Raw genomic sequence first — 24386 nt, forward strand, 5'->3', positions numbered from 1 at the left:
ATAAATTACAAAAGCGCACTAGAGATAAAGGTAGAAATTAGAATAAAGCATTAAAGAGAAAGTATTAAAGATAAATAAGATATTACAATGGCGCAGCAGCATTAATATCAACAGTAGTTAAAATACCCCCAGTTAAAAGATCTCTAAAATGTAGGTTAATTTCAGGAGGCCTTGGATCCAGTATTTTGTAGTTATATAAGTTTATATAAAGTGTATATATTGTTTTAGTTTTATTAAATGTGTATATTTTTTGTATTTGGTCTTGAGTCAGTGATCTTTTGGATTCTAAAAGAAACAGTTAAAAATTATTGCACCAATCGGAATTGAACCCTTGCATAAATAACAATAAACACTCGGAATTAGAAATAATCGTTAGAGATAATTATCAAAAAATGGCATAGCTAGTATAATTAATAATTATCTCTTCTATACACTCTTAAGTTCCAGTTTGCTATATGTGTTATATTTTGTCGTTTCCATTTTTGTTTTACCTTTTCCATAGATTTATTCGATTACCTTTTCTGTTGGCTTAAAAGTAAAATAATGTTCTCCATGTCAGGTGACTAGCCTGGAGATGGATAGTCCAGTGGTAGGGCTGTTACCTTAAGGCTTCTGAACTAGCCTTCTTCCAAATTTAAACTCATAGGAGGGTATATTGAAGGAGGAAGAGTAGATTATATAATTTTACATTCCACCAAAAAAGGCGGAATGTAAAAATTGGAGGAATTTCACTGCTAAGCACAGTCAGTAAGATTTTAACTAGAATAATCCTGCAAAGAATGAAATACAAAATTGGAAAGGTTGGGGAAAGAACAGGCAGCCTTCAGACCAAATAATAACCCTAAGAATAATACAATCAATAGAATGACAAAGCAGCCTATACTTGGTGTCATTGATTTTGAAAAGGCCTTTGACAGTATAAATAGAGAAAACATATGGAGCCTAATGAAGCACTATGGCATACCAATAAAAATAAAAATTTGGTGAAGAAAATGTAACAAAATTAAAATACTATGCAATGGAAAATTAACCAAAAGAAATCAATACCAATAGAGGTGCAAGACAAGGATGTGTTCTCTCTCCCACAATATTACTGATTGTAATATGTTGGGTGATGAGAAACATAACATATGCAATGGGGGTGGACAAATAAATTAAATGATCTAGATTTTCCTGACAACATATGTCTGCTAGCTCAAAAGCACCAACATATGCAAAAAAATAAAAAATAATAAAATAAATAAATAATAATTTAAATCAGGAAGCCTCTAAATGTGGCTTAAAAATAAATAGAAAAAAGACAAAAAATTAAATACCACAGGTGGAACAGAAGATATAAAAAATAGAATACAAAAAGCATAAAATAGCTTCAATACGATGAAAAACATACGGAGAAGTAAATAATTAAAAACTAAAATAAAGCTTTTCAACACAAATGTTAAAGCTATTCTACTATATGGATCAGAAACCTGGAAATTAACTAAGGAATATACAAACTACAGGTATACATAAATGTCTAAGAAAAATATTGGGAATATACTGACCACATAAAATTTCAAATATGGCATTATGAGAAAGAATAAACCAAACCAGTATTGCAACAGAAATAAAAAAAAAAAGAGGAAATGGACTAGACATACTATCAGAAATCCAGATAAAGACATAGCTAGGAAGCCATGGAATGGAATCCACAGAGAAAAAGGGGTCACCCAAAGATGACCTGGAGGAGATGGACCAAGATGGAGATGAAGCAGATTGGGGAGATCCCAGAGTGAACGCAAAAGGTAGGCGGCATCAGACACAATAGAGTCTGATGGAAAGTATTGATTGAGGCCCTATGCTCTGCAGGGGGGTGAAAAGGATAAGTAAGTTAGAACTTGGCCTCCATAATGCAGCAATATATGTCTTTTGATTGGAAATGTATGTTTCAATCTTGTCTAGGATGTAACAATTTAAGGACTTTTCAACCAATGGTGAGTTATCCAGTCTAATATGAAACCATGTGCAAATTACTACATATGCAACTGAAAGGCATATAATACCATGTAAGATATGCACACATTAAGTTTAATGAAGATAAGTTATTTAGCCACAAGAGACACTAAGCCAAACAAAATAAAAAAATAAGATGAGATCTTGCAATTCTATGCAAGTGAGTCATGAACATATATTTAACACGAAACTGGAATACAAAGTGAAATGTACTGTATATTAAAAGCATCATTTTGATAATCTTCTCAAAGTATGAATGAGTCCAGAAAATTAAATATACAATCAGTTCTGAAAAAGCAAACAATGACCAGAGCTTCTAAGAGCACCAGTACTTTAAATTCTAATCCTACAAGAAAAATCAAAAAACCTAATCTACAGTTAATTAAAATTGTAATCCATGTACTAAATTCAATTAAAAGTTTAATTTAAAAAAATAAAACATTTTGTGCTGTTCTTGTTACCATTTCTGTTTTCAAAGAAATATATTAATATCGCATTTTCCGGTTTTATGTAGTATTACAAAGATTCATCCATGTACAGAACAGTGCTTGTTTTAAACTCTGATTAGCCAAAGAGACATATGGGATTAGTTTCCATGATAACCACACAAGTTAACTGAGTGGCAAAATGTACCCATTACAGACCAATGGGCTATAGATTTGAATGCATTTGTTATTGTAGAAATGGATTTCATTATCTGGCATGAGACCACAGTCTAGTTTACTTGAAAGCCTGAAATAGCATGGGAAAAGTTCCATGGTTGATCTCTAGAGCAAGTTTTTTTGGATTATCCCTATTCCACTCACAATTTTAACGTACTATAGAGTTACTTTTGAATGGAAGTCAAAAAACACATCTATGCAGGACCTCTTTTACAACACGATAATATACAGTAATTTGCTATCTATGGGAAATGCAGATTTTTCTTTCCTTCACTCTATCCAAAGACCAAGTTTGTGTGACTCATTCCTATTGAGTGTTTTCTACTACTGTGCTGTCAATGCTTGTTTAGGAAGCTGAACAAGGCAGCTTCCTAATTGGACAGAGACATCACAGTCTTTAATTTCCAGTTTTAAGAGAGCAGTATCAACTTATGCCAGCTGTCTATCATTATGTATCTGTTTAGGAAGTTAACTTGTTCAGCTTCCTAAACAAGCAGTGACAGCACAGTGGTAGAAAACACTTAATAGGAATGCAGTCAAGAACACATCATATCAATACTTGAAATACACGAAAAACCTGAAATCTGGAACAGCAGCTGGAGTAGATGATATTCAACTGGAAATGCTCAACTTATGGAGGTATAAAATTTTATAGTGGCTACACTTCGTAATTCAGAAGGCCTGATGAGAGGTTAAAATTCCAGATGATTGGAGTAGAGTTCTCACAGTGCCTGTCTATGAAAAGGGAAATAAATATTGGAATTAGAGGAATTTCCTTACTCAGTGTTCCTGATGAGATTTATGCAAGCATACTTGTGAAAAGGATAAGAAAAATTGCAGAAGGGAAGCTTGAAAAAGAACCAGCTAGGTTCAGGCGAAATAGATTGCCAGGATCAGATTTTCACTTTAAGACAAATAGCTGAGAATATCACAAGGATCCATATCTAAGTTTTGTAGATCTATAAAAGGAATGACAAGGTGCCAAGAGATAAGCTGTTCAAAACACTACAGTTATATAGTGTAAATGGGACATTATACAGAGCACTACATGGTCTATGTTTGAGTTGTTAGTCAGCTGTTAGAATTGTGAAGGAGGTATAGAAGATAGTTTGATGTTAAATCAGGTGCACATTATCTCCACTGTTATTCATCATCTATATGAATCATATTATAAAGGAAAATGACATTAAACCTAATATCAAAATTGTAGATGTTAATCTCAAGTTTTTACTTTATGCAGATGATGTTATACTGCTAAATAAATCTGGTATGCATCTGCAAGATTCCCTGACTAAATTGAATAACTACTGTAATAAATTTGATATGAAAATTAGCACTATAAAGAGAAAGACAATGAAAATAGGCAACATTATGGAGACTACAGATGGCATTAATGACAGTATTATATTAAAAATGAGGATATTAGGAAAGAACTTCATATTGTTGGCATTCAATCTAAGGTGATATGGTCACTTAGAACAGAATAAGAGTAAAGCTTATCAAAGCAAGTGTTTTTGCCCAGATAGCAGGAAAAAAAAGACCCAGAGGAAGACCAAGATATAGGTGGATTGATACAATAAGAAGTGACTTAGAAGACAGAAATATAACATCTGGTAATACAAAAAGTCTTAACAAATAACCAATTAATTTGGAGGAAAGCTGTTAATAGGAAGTTAGTAACGATGTAACTTTTTGATGTTGTATTACCATAATATCTTGTACATCCCAGGAGGGTGCATATCAATAATTCGATGGCGAATAAAAACAAACACATATAAAGGAAATATTTATATAAAAATATTTTTTCATCTTTTAAGATTTTTTCAAAACTATTTTTTATGGTCCCTTAACCTAATTATGATAATAATTGCACCAATAAGTAATAAGGCATTTTCTTTTTTTGCATGTTATCTTCACATTAATTTATATCCATGTTTTTTTTCTCTTTTTCCCAGGATATTAATAACGACATTGCCAGAGATGAGTCAGAATTTTACTTTACAAGTCCTTTCAAACTTTTCTTTCTCCACAAAAAAAGTGCTTTCTCACCTTTCCATGTTCCTTTTTGCTCAGATAATCCACCTTATAACCATTGTTGAAAATGATGATCTCGTGTATTTCAATTTTCTTTTTGACTCACGTGCAAATGTCAGTAGAATGCATGTTCCTCCCACATACCATTGGCTGCTTTCAGTTCTGCTGAGATTGAGAAGCTGATGCTTCTCATCCTGGCTTTAATGAGCTATTTGGGCTACTGCAATTATGGCTGAAGAAACCAAGGTTATAAGGATAGTGTATTATATCTATTAACTTAGTGTCATGGCAGGTTTATCAATTTTGCAGGATTTTTCTGAAAAACCCTTTATAAGAAGGTTCTTTGTATCCTAGATGGAATTCAAACACAGGTCTTTCCAACCAAAGGGCATCATCATCAATACTGATGGAGCTATGATTTCACTGAGACAGTACGATTTTGCTTAAATGGACAATACTCAGCTAAACCATAGTTTTAGTAGTGATTTATTTTGCAGCCAAAACAGAATACGTATAATTTGGTCAGTCAAGTTTTCAAACTGTCAGTCCACTCCTGTTCATTACTAACTATTACCAAATAGTTACTAATGGAATAAACTGGAAAATGAGGATAAGGCATTAGACACTGGTCATTTATCTATATTCTCCCTCAACATAACTCAAAGTCACTTGACGTTATAACACAGTGGAGCAAGAGGTTTAGATTAGATTTATCAAAATCTAAGAAACTGAAATTAGACATCCAATAAATACTTAAAAAGAACATCATGTTCTGTCTTATAAATTTTAACACACATGGCTGAAAAACAAAAGTACATTTCAAATGTGTATATATTACAAGCTAAGCCTGAATAGTATATGCTGTCACAATGAACTCCTTAAGTGATAGGAAAGTGCTGTGATTGTCTAATGCATTATTTTCATGAATGACTAAATCATAATTTTATAAAATGTACTTCGAAATATAACAAACTGTACTTAATTTTTTTTAGTTCTGGAAAAGGCATATGATAAGGTGCCACTTTATCATAAATTACATTACGACCTTTAAAAGCAAGATCATGTATTTCACATCTAAAATTAAGAAAACTTCTCAGTACAAAACCTGTCCACACCAGATAACATCTTTGTTCAAATACATAATTACAATGTGCAAAATTAAGCTTCTTACTTTTTCTCAGCATTTTGTACCCAAAAACATGGATGTGAGAATTATGTAAGGAAATGTAAATATCAACCTGTTAAAGAAAATTGCCAGAATTAAATTAGGTCAAATAATTACCATACTTACTCTTGTTGAGGTTGCACCTTTTCTCTGAAAAATCTATATAGGATGAAAGTATTTTGTATCAGTAACATGAAATATGCTTAATCTGAACTGAGTCAGCTTTTAGAATTTTTAAATCACACCAACATGACCACATTCAACATATACAGAATTGCTGCAGAATGAGTAGCTACTGATATTTCCTGACAGCTTTTCATGTGAATGTGCTACATACTGGTATAACAAAGTAAAAGTTATAAATTAACACTTAATTCAATATACAATTACATATATTACTAAATAAAAGCCCTATGAGTCTCATTCCACTAAAAATAAATTTCACTCCTATGCATGTGGATATTCCAAAGCTCACTTAGCATCATATATTACAAACTATTATGCCTTCTTTTTCATATTCATGGCTTGTAATGCATACTGGTGCATTATTCATTGCATACAGGGTAAGAAAAATGACAGATAAAAATTTATGAAACAATTTCTATATATTTTTGCTTCAAAAGCCTCAAAAATAGAAATTAAATTAGTGAAAATGCAATTAGTAATGAGCAGGTAAGAAAAAAATTAGGTTAAAAAAATAATAATTTGCTGTCTTTCAATGATTGGTGTTTATTAATAACCAGACAGCAATACTTTTGTAAGAAATGGAATATATAGCCCCCAAAACTAAGCAAATGCATAAGTAACAGCTAAAATTCAATCAGCAGTTAGAAAATATATACAGAGTAATAAATGCAAGCAATTCATAATTTTTATTTTATGTTGAGAAGGAAAGTGACAACTGTGTGTGTGTTATTGATCAATTCCAGAGCTTTTAGAACCCCCCCCCCCCCTCCAATCTGAGGAGAGATGTCAAAAACGCATTGAAAATGTTTATAAATGCCATTTTAACTCAGTGTTTTCAAACAAGTTAAAACAAGGACAGTTAATTTTCATTTTGTGTATAAAATATTTTGAACAAAGATGTTTAAAGTACTGAGAAGTTTTTAATATTGTAAATATGAAAGATAACATCTCTCACTCCCCTTAAATTCAAAGTTTTAACTTAATATCTATCTTTAATATGGAAATAAAACTGCAATGTTGATTATCAGAAAGTTTTCCAAAACAGTACATTAAAATAGTAAATTCACAGTAAATAAGTATCATGCACCAATGAAAAGTTAAAAAATGACACAAAGAGCACTTTAGAGGAAAAAACAGTCATCCTATATATGAATGCAAGGTTGAAAGTATTTTCACTTGGTTATACTATAAATTAAAGATTATTGGTCTCCTTTACCAAAGTGCAAGCAAACAAAGTTTGCACGTAAAGTCAGTTCACAGCTGGGTGATGGCCCTTCCCATAATGCATAGCATTATATGTTTCTGTAAGGATATGCTCACTGCATTATGGGATACTCAGGCAATTAATGTGAAGTGACTTCATGTGCAAAGGTTGTTTGCTTGCACTTGGATAAAGGATGAAACAAAGAATATAATTTCTTGGCATTTTTAATTTATAGTATAACCAAGTGAAAATACTTTCAACATCTATCTCTAATCCAGAGTATTTTAGTAATAAGGTGTGACACCTTTTGGCTACTTGTATATGACTTCAACCTTGGTATCACTTTTGGGTCTGGTTCCCACTGATGAGACCTCAAGAAAGTTCAAAACTGGTCTGGGTAGTGGCTTTCCCATAATGCAGAACATTATACATATCTATAAGGATATGTGCATTGCATTATGGGATACTAAGGCAATTAATGTGAAGTCATTAGCCTCTATGTACAAGTAGCCCAGCTGTGAATTTACTTCATGTGCAATTTTTGCTCGCACTTGGATAAAGGATGAAACTAAGAATATAATTTCTTGGCATCTTTAATGAATGCAAGGTTGTTTCCAAGAATGGCAGTAAGGAGGATGAACAAAGAAATAGAAAATTTGCCCTGAATTCAGAGCTGAACAGGTTTTTTTTTTTTTTTTTTTTTTTTTTTTTTTTTTTTTTTTTTTTTTTAAACAAGAGAAAACTGGGAGAAATTACTGATCTTGTGCTCCATCAGCATGATCCTGAATAGAGCATATCAGTGGCCAAAAGTCAATCCTGAGAACAAGAGACAGTCCAATGATGATCAAGTGACTCATTTAATAAGTTTATGCCAAAAGTGATTCTCATTTTGGTATTTTGAGGAAGGAAATGAAAATGTAGACGACTAAAATAATTAAATTACTTATGTTTTGTCAAAGTTAATCTGGCATCATCAAGGAATACTAATACAGAAATAAAGATTTATGCACACATGCAGGCACTAGACGAGTAAGAGACCGAAGTGAACAAAGCAAGGCCTAACAACCTAAACTGTACTACCTAGTGGGTTAGACTGAGCATTCCTAATGGGGATGAGTGTTTTCAAAATATGTATCCAAATTTATTGAAATTTCAATGGTATTTTTCTAGACATAGGTGAGCTTTCTCCAACAGATTCATGCTCTTCAAGCCCTGAAAAGCTGCAGGTGGTATATCTGATATGCCCCCCCTCCACCTCACAACATCTGAGAGGGAATGTGTGTATATGGGACATAACCTTTTTATTTTTTTTTTGGTCCAGTGCAGATTTGTAGCTGTTGATCAAGAAGGCATTGGTATGTAGATATAAGCTACATTCAGAGAGTCCTGCCTGTTTAGCCACAGTAGGTTAGATTATAGTTGAAGAGCATTCGATGGACATAAAGCAAATCTAGGTTAATAGCTGGTCTTTACAACAAGATAATGGATTTCAATTTTGATCCAGTGAATGTTTGTGGCTAGTGAGCATGTAGTAAGTTCAGCTGTGAGGGCATTACCATTGCAGAAAATTAATTTTATTCTCTTAACTAAAGTTTTCATAATGCTATAATATTGGGAGGATTTAGGGATGCAATTAATAATGGATATTATCAGCTTGAAAACGCTTCGCAGGTGACTTGCACTATACACACAATATCTGTCATACCTCTTCTTGAACACATTGATTCATTCATTCACCATTCTCCAAGCAAAAAAATCTAGTCTTCATAACCATTGTTAGCCACACTCTTACTGAATCTGTAGAGACGACCTCACTACAAATTCACTCACTATAACAAATTACAAAAATCTCAGTTCAAACCCCATACCACTGACGACATGTTAAATCAAATTTACTATATTAAACCATTCACTATAACTATTCCTTTGGTCCTATGAGTTCAGATGCAAAGTCAACTGTACCATATAACTTCTATTAAATAATAATTATAATTGCATTGGTACAATCTACCATATCTCTACTTGAATACACTGATTTAAAAGCGAGCACAACATATTCCGGAAACCCATTCCATTCATTCATCACTATCCGAGCAAAAAACATGCAATTCCCAGAATAATTGTTCTGCCCTTTGAAGTGCTGAAAAATCTCCTTTGTATGAATTCTATAAAACCCTTTAAGTAACTTGTTTCTATCATTCTTTACCATATATCAATCAACTTTGGCAACCCACAAACTCTCAATCCATCCTTGTAGGGAGCATTCAACAGACTGCTCACATCCTCTCCATCGTTTCTTCATCCCCAAGAAAGCCAGGTAAACCAGAGCAGTGTGCATGGTAATCTAGACCTCTAGACCTGGAGGTAATGATAGCCTCCTTATCTGTGCTTTTATGTTATTCAATAACCAATTAATACTATGAACTATCTTGGCCTATTTTGCAACATACTCTCTGAAGGTCAGTTCCCTTAGTACAGTTCTCACTATGGGTACACAGCTTGTAATATTTTCATCCAAATGCATTATTTTACATTTTTCCACATTAAACTGGAACTCGTGTTTTGCCCATACTCTCCGCCTATTTAAATCATCCTACAAACTCCACATCGCCTTAACTATCATGCTGTCCAAACAACTGAATATTTTCTATATCATTTACGTACGAATTAAACAGAGGGCACCAAGCAACACACTGCTAGTCATCTGCTTTCTACTGGATTTTGTGCCTTATCTCATTTGCTCCTCAACGGAATCTGTCCATCACTCACAGATATCAGCTTCATATCCATCCCTATTTGTTCCAATTTGTGTAACAGACTTGTGTATTGTACCTGTCAAATGCCATCACAAAATCTAGCAATATCACCTGTGTAGTCATTCCATTCATCCAACTCAATCATTATCCTACTATAAAAAGAGTGCATAAATTATTCAGGCATGACCTACCTACCCTTCACAAAGCCATACAGTATCATTTTCTTATTCATCCATTCCCGAATTTTGTTAATTATTAACTTTTCCAATATCCTTATCAAAACTCGAAAACAGTCGAGTTCAAGGAAATACAAATTCCTTTGTACATTCTTGTAATACATAGGTTGATATGCTATCTAATCCCATAGCAGTATTTTCATTGAGATTTTGCAATATCATAAGTAATTACAATTCATCAATCTCTATTCCTACATAAGGAGAAAGGTCAGAAAGTTCATAAGCAGTACAAGCCACAGGCAAAAAAGGTGGCCAAGCATGGTAAAGAAGGCAAAATCAATCATAAGAAGAAATTAACTGAGCAGGCCAAAGGAAATTGCAAGGAGGTCATTCATTATGGAGAAAGTAAAGGAGGAATGATTATGGGTCTATCACCAAGGTGAAGATATTTCTGTGATAGAGATAATAGGAATATCTTCTCTTGGATAATACCTTTGCAAAGTAGTCACTCAACTATTTTGTCTGCTTTTGTATCCTCATTACCATCAGCAGTTAAAGTAATCATTCCAAAATCATTCTTCCTTTTACTTATCATACATCAAAATAAGTCTTTGGAATTTCCATTAGATTGCTTCTTAATTTCTTCTCATTATCTGATTTTACCTCATTTACTATGTTGGTCATCTTTCTTTGGGTACTACTGCCACCCATGCCCATCTATCTGATCTACTCTTTTTGACTACAATTCATCCACTATCATCAGCAGTACCTATTCTATTTTCTGCATCCTTCCTAAAAATACTATAACCTCACATTCTATTGCAGTAACTACATCTATAAGAAAAGCCTCACTAATTTCTAAACTTCTCCCTTATTCCTGATACTTCTAGCATTAGTATACATATGTAATAGCATCTTAGGCCCCAAATACTTTTACCTCTGTAATGGCTACCCAATTCAATTTTGTTATTTGAGAGATTAAATTTTGCATATTTTGGTCATCCTCATATTCACTTACCTAACAAGTCCCTGCTCCACCAGACATGTAATAGCAATTATTCAATTTAGTTTAGTTAGAACTATACCAACATCTATACAAAATAAAGAACTAAGATTAATATCTCTGATTTTAATTTTACATTTCAATGTTACTTTCCATTATTGGTTCAAAATTCTATCTATGATGTGAAGAACCTTTATATCTTCCCAAATGAAGGTGAGTTAGCTGGTTATGATACAGGTTACAGGATTTTCTTTCCTATAAACTAAGGTTTTGGCTTCTGCATAACAGGCAAACTAGTTAGAGACAACCACAGAATTAACAGCCACATTACACTGGCTTCACAGCTGCTCCAAGGGACAAGGAAATGCAGCACACGCTTTTGTGTATTTTTGGAAGCCCAAAAATTCTTGGTGTGTGTGTGGGGGGGGGGCAACAAGCCTCGTTTTCATTAAAATCTCCTTCCAACCAATGCAGATGATAAAATGCCAAGAAACATCTAACATTTTAAACAATAGTAAACCACCATAAATAACAACCTCACTAAAGCAAAAATAAGAGCCATTGTTCTTAAGCCACTAAATCTCTACATACAAAGATATTGTTATTATCAAAGCCAAACCAAACAGCTTACTTGGAAAAAATGAACCTATTAGCATTCAGGAACAACACATACCAACTGGTTAACTATAACCCAAAAACACCACATTAAAAGAGAAAACAATGGAATTACTTAAGTCGGTCACCACATGGCTGACCATTAAAAAGTCGTTGCTGCTTATGCATGTGAACCCCCCCCCTCCCCCAAGAATTTAATGCTTCCAAAAACCCCCCCAAAAAAAACAAAGTATTGATAGATGCATTTGCATTAAAAGTTTGCTATTATTATCTTGAGGTTACTGCAACTGTTCTAATTGCATGTGTCTTATTTAATGTGCTTAGGAAAGAATGCCATATTCTCATCGGCTTCCTTCATTTTGAAGTCTCTATTTCTGTATTCCATGTAACATACATCATGACGCTTTGACATATCTATCAACAAGCACCATTCATCAGGATTGTGTTTTTGCACAAGACACTACTTCACACCTTCATAGCTGATAACTATACAAAGCCCAAATCTGCCCAGCCATAGAATTGCTCCCATATTTGGGATGGTGCACCAAAACCCTCTTTAAGATTGCTCGATTCCATCTAAAAGAAGGCAATCCGGCTAATTAATGACCACTCTCACAGACGTTCAGTTTCTGCCTCTTCTACAGATACTTTCATGAACAGTGCTCTGCTGAATTGGCCATTACTATTATTTCTCCACTCTCCTCCAAAATCATTAAAACAAGAACCACTGCTAACCAATACTCTTTTACAATCCATCTTGAAAGTCACCAACTCCTCTTTCATTCCATCTACTTCTGTCCTTTGGAACAGTCTCCCCCACTCTACTTCCCCAAAGATTACAACCCTCAGCTGTTCAAGTAAAATGTGAACAGACTCCTCTTCTATTCTATTCCTCTTGCCCACACATGGCACTAATGTGCTATAGGTCTCGTATCCTTTCATGTGTGGATCATATATACACACACACACACACAAGTATATTAAAAAAAAAGGAAAAAAAAAAAGGGGGGGGGGGTTCCAACCCAGCATTTCAGGTGCTAAGAGTTCAGCCTGTGTTTTGGTATGGTTCATATCTCTTAGAAGATCATTCAACGGTGGTAGGCTTACTCAATTAATGTGCTCATACAAATGGTTAGCTGAAAACTGGATCCAGTTCAGGGGAGCTGTGCTACTTTTGAGTCAATCAGCAGACTTTTCTTTATCCACAGCATCAGGTGGATCAGAAACTAACAACATACTATTGTAAGATGCTAGAATGTAGTCAATGGCAAGTTTAAGTACTGAAAAATAAAATAAAAATAAATAAATAAAGCTTTATAGTACAGTAGGCCCTCTGTATCCGTGGATACCTGAAACTGCAGATAGTAGCGAACCACTAGTGAGACCCAGATTTTTGCACATATATATAACAAAATTGAAGCAGGAAATTGGCTTAGTCTCATGATAACTAATAATTAAGGAATTGACAGAGTACACTAGAAATATAAATTAAATAAACTTTAATAATATATACTTTCCAATATTACGGCAAACGTCACGTTCCCATCTTCTTGGGAACTTAATACAAAGACACGTGCACACAAGTACTACATAACAGCAAATGAGAACCGAAGCTAGGAAGCTAACGTTTTCCTAAAGTCCTGATGGTGCCCCCTGGCGGGCTATATTGGTAGTTCTTGGCCTTTTGGCTGAAGTTCTTCTGATAAATGTTTCCCAAATTTGGGGCAGTCTCATGCATCCAAATTTGTTAAGGTTTGGCATGTTCCTAAGGGCTGAGGCTGATTCCATGAATAGTCATTCATATTTGAACTTGCTGCGGTGTATTACTGTGGCTTTCTTCCATCTTATTCTGTGGCGAGTATCCAGAGCGTGGTCTGCAAGCCCACAACGGCTGTACTGGTGAAATCGGATGTAATCCTTGTGTTCTGAGATTCTGATATTTGCTGTCGTGCCTGTTTGGCCAAAGTAGGACAATTTACAGCTGCAAGGGACCTGGTATACACCAGGTAGGTCTAGGGGAAGTGGTTGGTCTTTAGTGGAGCGGATAAGGGATGCCAATTTTCTGTGTGGTCTGTAACAAGTGTAACACACAGAAAATTGGCATCCCTTATCCGCTCTACTAAAGACCAACCACTTCCCCTAATTTTTATGTTTTTTTAGATTAAACCTAGTTTTGAATCTATGCAACCAGCCCTTGCAAATGAATTTTCTTCCTCTTCTGTTTCGTATTGGGGCTGCATGTCTTCATATAGGATCAATGCTTTTTGTTGTAACATATTACCGTCAATAGGAATACTGTTTCTTGTCATGTCTTCCACCCACAAATTCAAAGCTTTCTCTACCTTGAGTAATGCCTTATCATGCACTGTACCCGTAACTTTTGCAGATTTGGGCACAATGGAAAGACTGGCACGAATTTTTTCTTTGTTCTTCAAGACTACACGTATCGAAGATTCGTTTTATTATAAATCTTGGCAATGGTTGCAATTGACTTTTTTCCTACTTCAATCATATTGTTAATCTTTGATTTTTCACTAATACTGAGCACTTCATGCCTTCTCTTTGGTTTTGAAGCCATTTTTAATTGCAATCATAGACAACCGACTGTTTTCTTCGACAATTCGAGTAAAACTAAACATGAACAACCATGCACGTTTACGTCCACGCACCTAGCAAAACAAGCGTGTTTTTACAAGTTTTCAGCCTGCGCATATGCATGTTTCAACCGGCACACCGCTCGACTGTTTTGCACACTTTTTTCAAACTGCTACTACGGGGGGCCTACTGTATTTTATTTGGATATCTAATTATGTACCTGGACACAGCTGAAAAGTCATAACCATTTGTTTGCTTGGTTGTAATTAGTACCAAATCAACCAAAGTTATGAATTATGTGTTAATTGTATATGTTCCCCAACTGGTTTGCATGAACTAGCAATTACTTGCATGGTGGTAGGCTTCCCATACCATTGTGATAGCAAATGGCATAGATGAATATATACCTTAACCATCATCTGAAATACTGTGAACATTTGCTGCAATATGAAATATGACAAAACTGCACAATTGCGACTTCAAACAGCAATCAATATCATGCAGTTCATACTTTGCGCAATCGCAAATGGATAACCATATCAAAATGCATTGCAGCTCTTTAAACAGCCACAAAATCAGATGTAGCATTGAGTCGTTACGATATATCTCATCTTTCATATGCCATGAAGGATGACACTCAAGATCAATATCATACTGAAAGTTTCTAATATGATCTCTAAACATCTATGAGTTCAATTATGCCAACAATCATCTGAAAAGCCTCCAAGAAAACAGATAATATGATGTTTACAACTTGTAAACCATTTTTTTTTCCAATGGTTTACATTGTTACTAGTTGAGTTTTCAGAACAGCTACCATAAAATGGCATAATAAAAATTCTAGTTTTTATAAAAACTGGAATTTCTGAGGCAGATAATCCTATCTATATAGAGTGCTATATCTATAAAGACAAGGGCTGTTCAATAAGTAATAAGATTAATTTTACTGTCACAAAACCACTCATCACAATATTAATTTCTGTGGAATAAAGAAATGTTGCTGTCTGTATTAACAAAAGAGGTTGATAGATGGCGTATATGGGTTGATGTGCCAGAGTGTCATGTGACTAAATGCAAGCTTGTTTCGGCACGCCTACGAGCCGCGACCAATCGTCGAAATGGAAGCATCCTTGGAACAGCATTATGCGATTAAATTTTGTGTGCGTTTGCAAAAATCTGCATCGGACACTTTTAACATGATGCGCGAAGCTTTCCACGATGAAGCAATGTCGAGGGCAAGTGTTTTTCGCTGACATAAAACGTTTAAGGAAGGAAGGCAAAATGTGGAAGATCTTGAACGTGAGGGAAGACCTTCAACGTCCATCACAGAGACAATGATCAACACAGCAGCGATTATCATCAAGGAGGATCGCAGAATTACAGTACGCCAGCTGCATGTTGTCCTGAATATTTCTGTGGGAAGTGTTCACTCAATCATGGCTGAACATTTGGGACTGAAACGTGTTTGTGCCCGATGGATTCCCAAACTCTTGACACCGGAGCAAATGCAGCATCGAGTGGATGTGTGCACAGAATGGAAAGAAAGACTGGAACAAGAAGGCGACAACTTCTTAAAATGCATCATTACAGCAGATGAAGCTTGGTTGTATACTATGACCCTACAATGAAACAACAAAGCAGTGAATGGAAGCATCCGTCTTCGCCTACCCCCAAGAAAGCAAAAACTGTAAAATCGGCTGGTAAAGTTATGACCATAATGTTTGGCTACGAAGGCATTGTTTACCAACACGCTGTAGAACCCGGGAAAACGGCTCATACTATGCGGATGTTTTACGGACAATGGTACAGCACGTCAAAAGGAAGCGTCCATTGCTGAAGAATGGCTTTTTATTGCACCACGATAATGCAAGGCCACATATTGCTGGTTGTGTAGTGGACGTTTTGCAGAAGAACGACATAGATATCCTACCACACCCTCCATACAGTCCTGATCTCGCACCGTGCGGTTTCTGGCTGTTTCTTCAGCTCAAGAAACCACTAAGAGACCGCCATTTCAAAAGCAACAAAGCATGTGTAAAAGCTTCTGAGGCGGCTTTGAAATAACTCTCAAAAAACGGACTTTCACACGTGTTTAAGAAGTGGACGCAACGTTGGGACAAATGCATCGCGTCTCACGGTAGTTACTTCGAAAAAGACCATGTAAATGATGACAATTAAAGGTAATCTGTTTTCTGTATAAATATAGTCTTATAACTTATTGAACAGCCTACGTAGAAACAGACTAATGTCTTTGAATTCTTGATACTGTGCAACTACATTCTCTACTAATTTTCATTTCTGTCATAGATTTTGATTTATGCTTCTTTGACCAGTTTTCATCTGAAGTATAGCTACCTAATTGTCATGCTGCTCCTGTATTTTGCCTAGCAATTGAAAACATCAACACTCTCATCTAATCTGCAACATCCTAAGTTTTATGAAAGCACCATTGTTCCATCAATTCAGCTGGTCCAGCTACAGTTCAAATGCTTCCACAACATCGCTGAAGATGCTCAGAATCTGTTGCTTTACTGCACTGTAGTCTCAACTGTATTGGAGCTAAAGTCCTGGGAAGCTTTGATCGGGCAGCTTAATTTGTTGGCAGTCAAGACTTAAAAGCAGGTCAGCAAAGGACAGATGTATTTGAAGGGATTTCTGTAGTTGGATGTCACCCATCTGTCCTGTTGTGTAGTTGGCTGTCATCCAGTTATTGTCATTCTACAAAACAAATTGAACCACTCACTGTCCAATTTGTTTTGTAGAATAAAGTGCCACTCTTCTGTACTCAGTGACAGTATTTTTCAGGATGCTTCAAAAGTGAGAACAGACTCAATAGTGGACCTGTATAGCATTAATAGCTGTTCAGAGGTAATGCAAAAAAAAAAAAAAAAAAAAAGCTTTCATTGAAAACGAAAACCTAATTTCGGGATGCTAAAAAGGTAAATTTTGAAATATGTCCATGAAGTCAAGAGTTATTCAAAGAGAAAGATTTGGATTGTAAACAAAGAGACAGGAAGAAAAGTGTTCTATTTTGTCAGAAATAAGATACAAGTGAGTGCTACTGGCATTAAAATTAACAAGGTTAACTTAACTCCAATGAAAAAACTGAGATCAAAATTCAGCATTGCAAAAAGTGATATTCTAGAAGTTTGATTTGTGCAGTGCAAGCAGTGTCAAATGGGAAAGCAGCATACTTCAGCAGAACAGTGAATTGGATGTGCAATGAACTGAAGAAGTGAACTGATATATAGAAGAAAAGAGGAGAAAGTGAAAGAACAGTCTTGGGAATCACCAGCATTAGTTGCAAAGTTTGAAGACCATTCCATAAAATGTGTGACCAGAGAGGAAGTGGAAAATTCAGTATAGAAGTGATTAGATATCCATCATAATATATTGTTGGGATTATTAAGAGACCTCCAGGAAGTCAGGGACTCATCGAGTAAGGCCACATACTACACGCACTAGCTATCACACCTGTTCTTGAATTCATTCACACTGCTTCCACACACAACATCCAATGGCAATCCATTCCAATCATGCACCATCCCATGAGAGAAAAATCTAGCAATCACCCCCTTTCAACATTTGTGAGTCTCAATCATATCACCCTACTTTCTCCTGTTTGCTAGCATCTGCAGTCTACAAATTTTCAATCTGTCTTCTGGTTGGCCAAGTGGTTAGTCCATCTGCTCTTCAGCCAAAAGGCTGCAGGTTTGAATCCCGCTGTGGGCATGGATGTTTGCGATTGTCTGTAAAAATAGTGGTGGTGGTCAGCTGTAGATGGCGCTGGTGTACACGATGAAGGTAGTTGCGGTTAGTGGAGTGTTGGAGATGAGAGCTGTAGAGCAGGTGCCCTCTCTCGATGAGTCTTTGAACTCCCTGGAGGTGTAATGTAATAATAATAATCAGTATTGTATTCCACAACCCTGATATCATTTTTAACACTCTCCTTTGCACTCTCTCCACTGTATCAAAATCACAACAGAAACCAGACCTGCACACAACATTCCAAGTGAGGTCTTATCAAGTCTTGCAAAGAGGCAAAATGACATCCTTATCTTTACATATGAAAGTTTGTTTCAGCATTGCAATTATCTTTTGATATTTTCCAATGCCCACAATTTCAGCCTACTCAAATCATTCTGCAAGTACTGCATATCAGCTGCATTTCTGATTATCTTCTTATCTTTGTATCATCAGCAAACAGATGTATGTTGCCTGTCAAATTCTTCCTAATGTCATTAATGTACAAATTGAATAACAGTGGACCAAGGACTGATCCTTGTGGTACACCACTGATTACCTTAAATTTTGCAGACTTACATTCCCCATTAAAAATGATACCAGAAATGATTATGAAGACCGATTGAGAATTTATAGACTGCAGATACTAGTAAACAGGAAAAAGAAGGATGATATGATTAAGACCTTACAAACTTCTGAAAGGGTCGTACAGGATTTCAGTTGATGAAATTTTTCCTTTTATGGAGGGTGGGGAAAAGGACAAGAGGGCATCCTTGAAAGCTGAGAATGAATGCCACCAAGAAGGGGATGAGATCTAGAATTTTCTCTCATGATTAGAATGGATTGCCACTGAATGTTATGTGTGCAAGAAGAGTGAATGAATTCAGGAGCAAGTATGAAGCTGGTGCATGTAGTATATGGCCTCCCTCAATGAGTCCCTGATTCCCTGGAGGTCTCTTAATGAAGTGGGTGGAATAAACAAGATTAAGAAAATAGCTGACATAGGTAACTCATGTGAACAAATTATAATCATTTAATAATTCATGTCCAAATGATAGTCTTGCTTTGAGGTATCCTGTCTGAGCTATTGGTACATTTATCACGCTCAGCTTACTTTTTGTACTTCAACATGTACTTTTGTACTTATCTGATGATTGCATCATTAACTATAGGAAAAAAGTTAATTTCATGGCTTCTTTGATTTCTTCCTATTTGTGCAGTGATGATCTTGGTGTCTTCCTACCATTCTAAGCATAGTTTTTTTCTGGAAACAGATCAGAACAATCTTGTCTAAATCAAATACCCCCAAAGAAAAGTCTCCTGGTCATCATGGGCTATCTAAAATAGTCTTTAAAGTTTGTGTTCCAGAAGTGACTTCTGCTCTACATGACTTTATTTCTCTCCTACTGCACTGATATCTATGCTTCAGTTTGGAAATCCCATATTTAATCCATTCCTAAGGACAACAAATCTTTTCCCACTAAATTCTTGTCACTATAATTTTTTCTAAAGTAATGGGTAAAATAATCGGCTTCTGCATTACTTAGAAACCTCTCAATTAATAAACAACTGCTTAGTGTGCATTTGGCAACTGTCAATTAACAGGAAACTTACATTAAAAAACAAAAAACAAAAAAAAACATAATAATTACTTAATATCATATCATGTGATATTGTCTCTGTATCATAGGCATCTTGAGTATGATTTTTTTTGTTTTTGTTTTTATGTGACCCACAACAATGAAATTCTGCATACCTTTAGTACTGTTGATGGGCTAAAGGCCAGAAAATAAACACAACATTAAGCACATGCCCAATAACAGAATAATTCACAACTGTAATATCAGATTACAAGATCCAATAAGACAACAATGATCAGATAATAAAACAAAATCATGCAATAAAGATTAGACTTAAATGGTTAGATAATATTATGTGATATAAGCAGTCAAGGAGCACTACTTTCCATAAAGGTGATAAATGTTATTTTTCTGATGTTTACAACAAACATCAACAAAAAATGTTGATGTTTGTTGTAACTGGAGATTCACAAATTTTGCAGAAACCAAAAATAAGAGAATGAGACTTGAATACCAAGATACCTAAGTATCTTTGTAATGTATTGAGATATATCTTGTGATTATGTACGTCCTAGTAGGAATAAAGCATATCATCAACATATCTCTACCAAACTGAAGGTCTAGAATGAATGCTATGGGGGGGACTATTGAAAATGCACCATATTGCTTCTATTTACAAGTAAAAAAGGGATGACTATGGAAAGTTTATTTCACACAATACTGGCTAATTACTTCTGTTGCAAAAACACAACAATTACAATAAAGTAATTGAGTAAACCAGTAGAGTTTGGCTAAATTTGTATATGAAAACTGCTATCTCCTTTAAACACAGAGCTCTCTGGAGGGGAGGAAGTGCTGTGCAAAAGCAGATTCATTTAAAAGATCATACAAGGAGAACTGTGAAGGATTGTTACAACATTCTAATGTTGACTTGTATTTATCCCTTTGATGAAGAATTGTTCTCCCTGACAATCCACTTAATTTTTTTTTCCCTGTTTAAATATCCTACTTATGACATTAGTTTTTCTGTTATGGAATGCATACTTATGTTCCAACTAGTTCATACCAGAGATGACTAAGAAACATAAGAAAAAGTTCTATGATATTAAATAATTTTTCCACATAAGTTATATATGTCAATTATTTTCCAGCATATCTGGACATTTCTCTATTCATACTTGCACAAAGGCAAGATTTCTTGTTCATCAACATTGACAAAATCTACAGTAATCCACAATTTATTCTACAGCATCCCAAAAGGCAATTTGCAGTTCTGATAATTGAAGGGTCAATAACTGAAGTACAATTACATGATGCTGTACCAGAAGTTGGTTGTCAGGCAAGGATCATTTAATTGAAAGGTCACTGTTTTGAAGATTAGATGAACAGGAGATTACTGTATATTTGTATTTATTAATTAGTTGAGAGATTTCTAAGTAATGTAGAAGTTGATAGTCGATAACCCTTATGTTGCACAAATGACAAAACATAAAAATTACTAGCTATAAAGAAAGACCAATATACTGAACTACATAAAATTAACATTATGAAAAACTTCTTGCAACCATTGAAAAAGTATCCAATAATTAAAAGTTTCTAAAAGAAGTGGAAAGGTAATCATGTAATGTAAAAGTTAACTGTTACAATCTTTAAGACTCAAGTTATAGAGCTACCTTAGAATACTACTGCAAGGAAGCTGTTCTCATTTTAGGAAATCATCTTTCATATACATATATATTCCTGGTTCAGTCATATGATGGTATACTGTTTAGAAGCCATAATGAGCAGAACAAATGCCATTTCCTTCTTCAGTAGTAGTTTTTGCATAATTAAGTATGGGCTTGAAATATTTAGTAGTATTAAGCCAGTCAAATATATGCAGTTCAGAATCTAGAACACTGTTCTTAAAAGATTATCTTGTCTCCTCTTCCCCCTAACTTATTAGGTGCAAGTGCCTGTCAGAACCAATGAAAATGACTGCATAGCAGCTTGATGCTATGATAGGGTAATTAATTCCTATTTGCGTATCCTGCTGTATGACAGCAGGCTGACTATTTTTCAGAATGAAAAACCACTTTTTCATTCTGAAAAATGAAAAACCACTTTTTCATTCTGAAAAATGAAAAAGGGGTTTTTCATTTTTCAGAAAATGTAAAGGGCAGGCACAAAAGGGCTTTTGTGCCTGCCCTTTTTCTATAAACCTACTTCAACTGAAATGCACTCGTAAGGTTCCGTGCATCCTAGACAGAATTCACACCCATGTCTTTTGACAAAAGGACAAACGTTGGTGCTACAGATGCTCTAAATAACCTACTGAAATGTTATTTTAGTTGATATTATGTAAGCTGAGAATTAAAGAAAATACTATAAAAGGATAGTTTGTAACTGGAGTAATTCATACATTTTGTTTACCTAGTTTACCTGCACTTGTTATAAAGGGATCAGTATCAATTATTTTAAGACTCAAACAAGGGGGGGGGGGGGGCTTAAGGGTCAAAGCTGTATAACTGAGAGGAGACCTCCACATAGCCTTTAAAGGAATGCGGAGAACCAACCAGGGCTTCTGACCTAATGTCCAATCCTCACCTTCTAGCGGTGCACCCGGTTGGGTATCTACCTGGATACTGAATGAACAAGGATGGGCTGGCTATTTGGCATTTAGCTGACCAAATTATATTCTTATTGGTTAAACCAAAATAAAAATGATAGTACAGCATGACAAAATTTCATGCCAGCTGGGGGTCGCCCGGTTAAACAAGGCGCCTGGTTCCCTGGCGAAAACAAAATTTTGTTTTCGGCAGAGAACCAGGGCGAACAGCAAAAAGTCAGCTACCGGAACAAATCTGAAAGCACACCCCAACTCAACATCACCAGAGTTAAAGATCAGTACTATCAAAGTAAGAAGCCTGAATGGCAAAGAAATGAAACTAGCTGAAGAATTAGATAAGTACCAGATCGACATAATAGGGGTGACTGAAACAAAAAAGACAAAAACTGGTGAGATCTTTCTGAGCAATAAATACAAAATGTTATATTCAGGCAATGCCAATCAAGGAAAAGAAGGAGTAGTCATAGTATTCAACACAAAATACGAGGCTAATCTTCTTGAATGGCAGGCAATTTCAAGTAGAGTTATGTGGGCAAATATGAGAATGGGGGACTGGACAATCAGACTTATTTGTGTCTATGGTCCCACAGAAGGTTCTACTAAGGTAGAAGTGGAGGAATTTAGAAAGGCTTTAGAAAAAGCAACTGACACAATGAAAAAGGAAAAGTTGGTCCTTGTTGGGGATCTAAATAGCAGAGTAGGAAGTGATTGTCAGACATACAAAAATATTTTGGGAAAATTTGGAGAAAACAGCAAACCTAATAATAATGGCAAATATCTGTTGGATTTCTGCTCAGGACATGGACTGGTTATTACTAACACCAGGTTCCAACATAAAAATTTGCACAAATTCACATGGAGAGAAGAGGCAAGGAATAAGAAAAGTCTCGTTGACTATGTTATTGTTGATAACATAGTCAATGTTATTATCAACAATATCTGGTACCCTGGTGCAGGATACCAGAGTGTACAGAGGATTTGAAATTGGAAGTTATCACTATTTAGTCTTAAAAGGATAAAATTGAATTTCATACTGAAAAGAATAACATGTAAGAAAGTTTTAAAGCAAATAAAAGTTGAGCAGCTCTCAGATGTGAACTGTAGACGAAAATACACAAAGATTATTGAAGCAAAAAATGAAAGAGTTTGAGAAGAGGAACCAAACCTTCGAGAGTCAGTGGCAAACCTTAAAGAAAACCCTGATTGATTCAGCCAGAGAGGCATGTGGTGAGGTTGTCTGCAAGGACAGAAAAATCAGAACTCCATGGTGGACACAGGACGTTAAAGAGGCAGTGAAGGAAAAGAAGAAAGCATATCAAAAGTTCCTGGCAAATAAGTCAGCTTGTGCTCTTAGAGAATACAGAGACAAATGAAAGAAAGCTAAACAAAAGTCATGGGAAGACTTTGGCAGGAACATAGAAAATAAAAATCAAGAAGGTGGCAAAATATTCTGGAGGTTATTGAAGAAGCTTAGGAATGGAGGAAAGAATGCTGTAAAAGGAGTTAAAATTTTAAACGTGACATGAAAACGGGAGAAAAAGAATCCTTGAAGTATGGAGTAACTACTTTGAAAAACTGCAAAATGAAACAAGCAGTGATGACAGAACAGTGGTAAAAAAACACTGACCAGGCATGCAGTCAGGAATACATATCCATACTTGAAGTAGAAAAAGCCATCAAAGGCTTGAAATGTGGAAAGGCAGCAGGAGTAGATGATATTCGACCAGAAATGCTGAAGTATGGTGGTATAAAAGTCTTACAGTGGCTGAACTGCATAGTTCAGAATGCCTGGACAGAGGGACGAATTCCCGAAGATTGGAGTTGAGCTCTCATAGTACCCATATATAAAAAGGGAAATAACACTGAATGAGAATCATAGAGGTATTTCCCTACTGAGTATTCCTTGCAAGACCTATGCAAGTATACTTGAGAAACAGTTGAGAAGAATTGTGGAAGTAAAGCATAGTGAAGAACAAGCTGGATTCAGGCCAAATAGAGGCTGTCAGGAGCAGATCTTCACTTTATGACAAATAGTTGAGAAAGCATGGGAATATAACAAAGATCTG

General features: G+C 35.3%; 1 protein-coding gene across 1 annotated transcript in view; it reads right to left on the reverse strand.

Moving 5' to 3' along the window:
- Window positions 1-24386, reverse strand: part of LOC150106590 (uncharacterized) — a 116477-nt gene that overhangs the window by 36444 nt on the left and 55647 nt on the right. The window contains exon 6 of the mRNA XM_090393437.1: window positions 5980-6012. Coding sequence (XP_090249563.1) covers window positions 5980-6012 — 33 coding nt within the window. The remainder of the gene's footprint in view (window positions 1-5979; window positions 6013-24386) is intronic.

This window comes from Typopeltis vanoorti, chromosome 5 (genome assembly GCF_054136105.1).
Source record: "Typopeltis vanoorti isolate ZY-2024b chromosome 5, IOZ_Tvanoo_1.0, whole genome shotgun sequence".
NCBI lineage: Eukaryota > Metazoa > Arthropoda > Arachnida > Uropygi > Thelyphonidae > Typopeltis > Typopeltis vanoorti.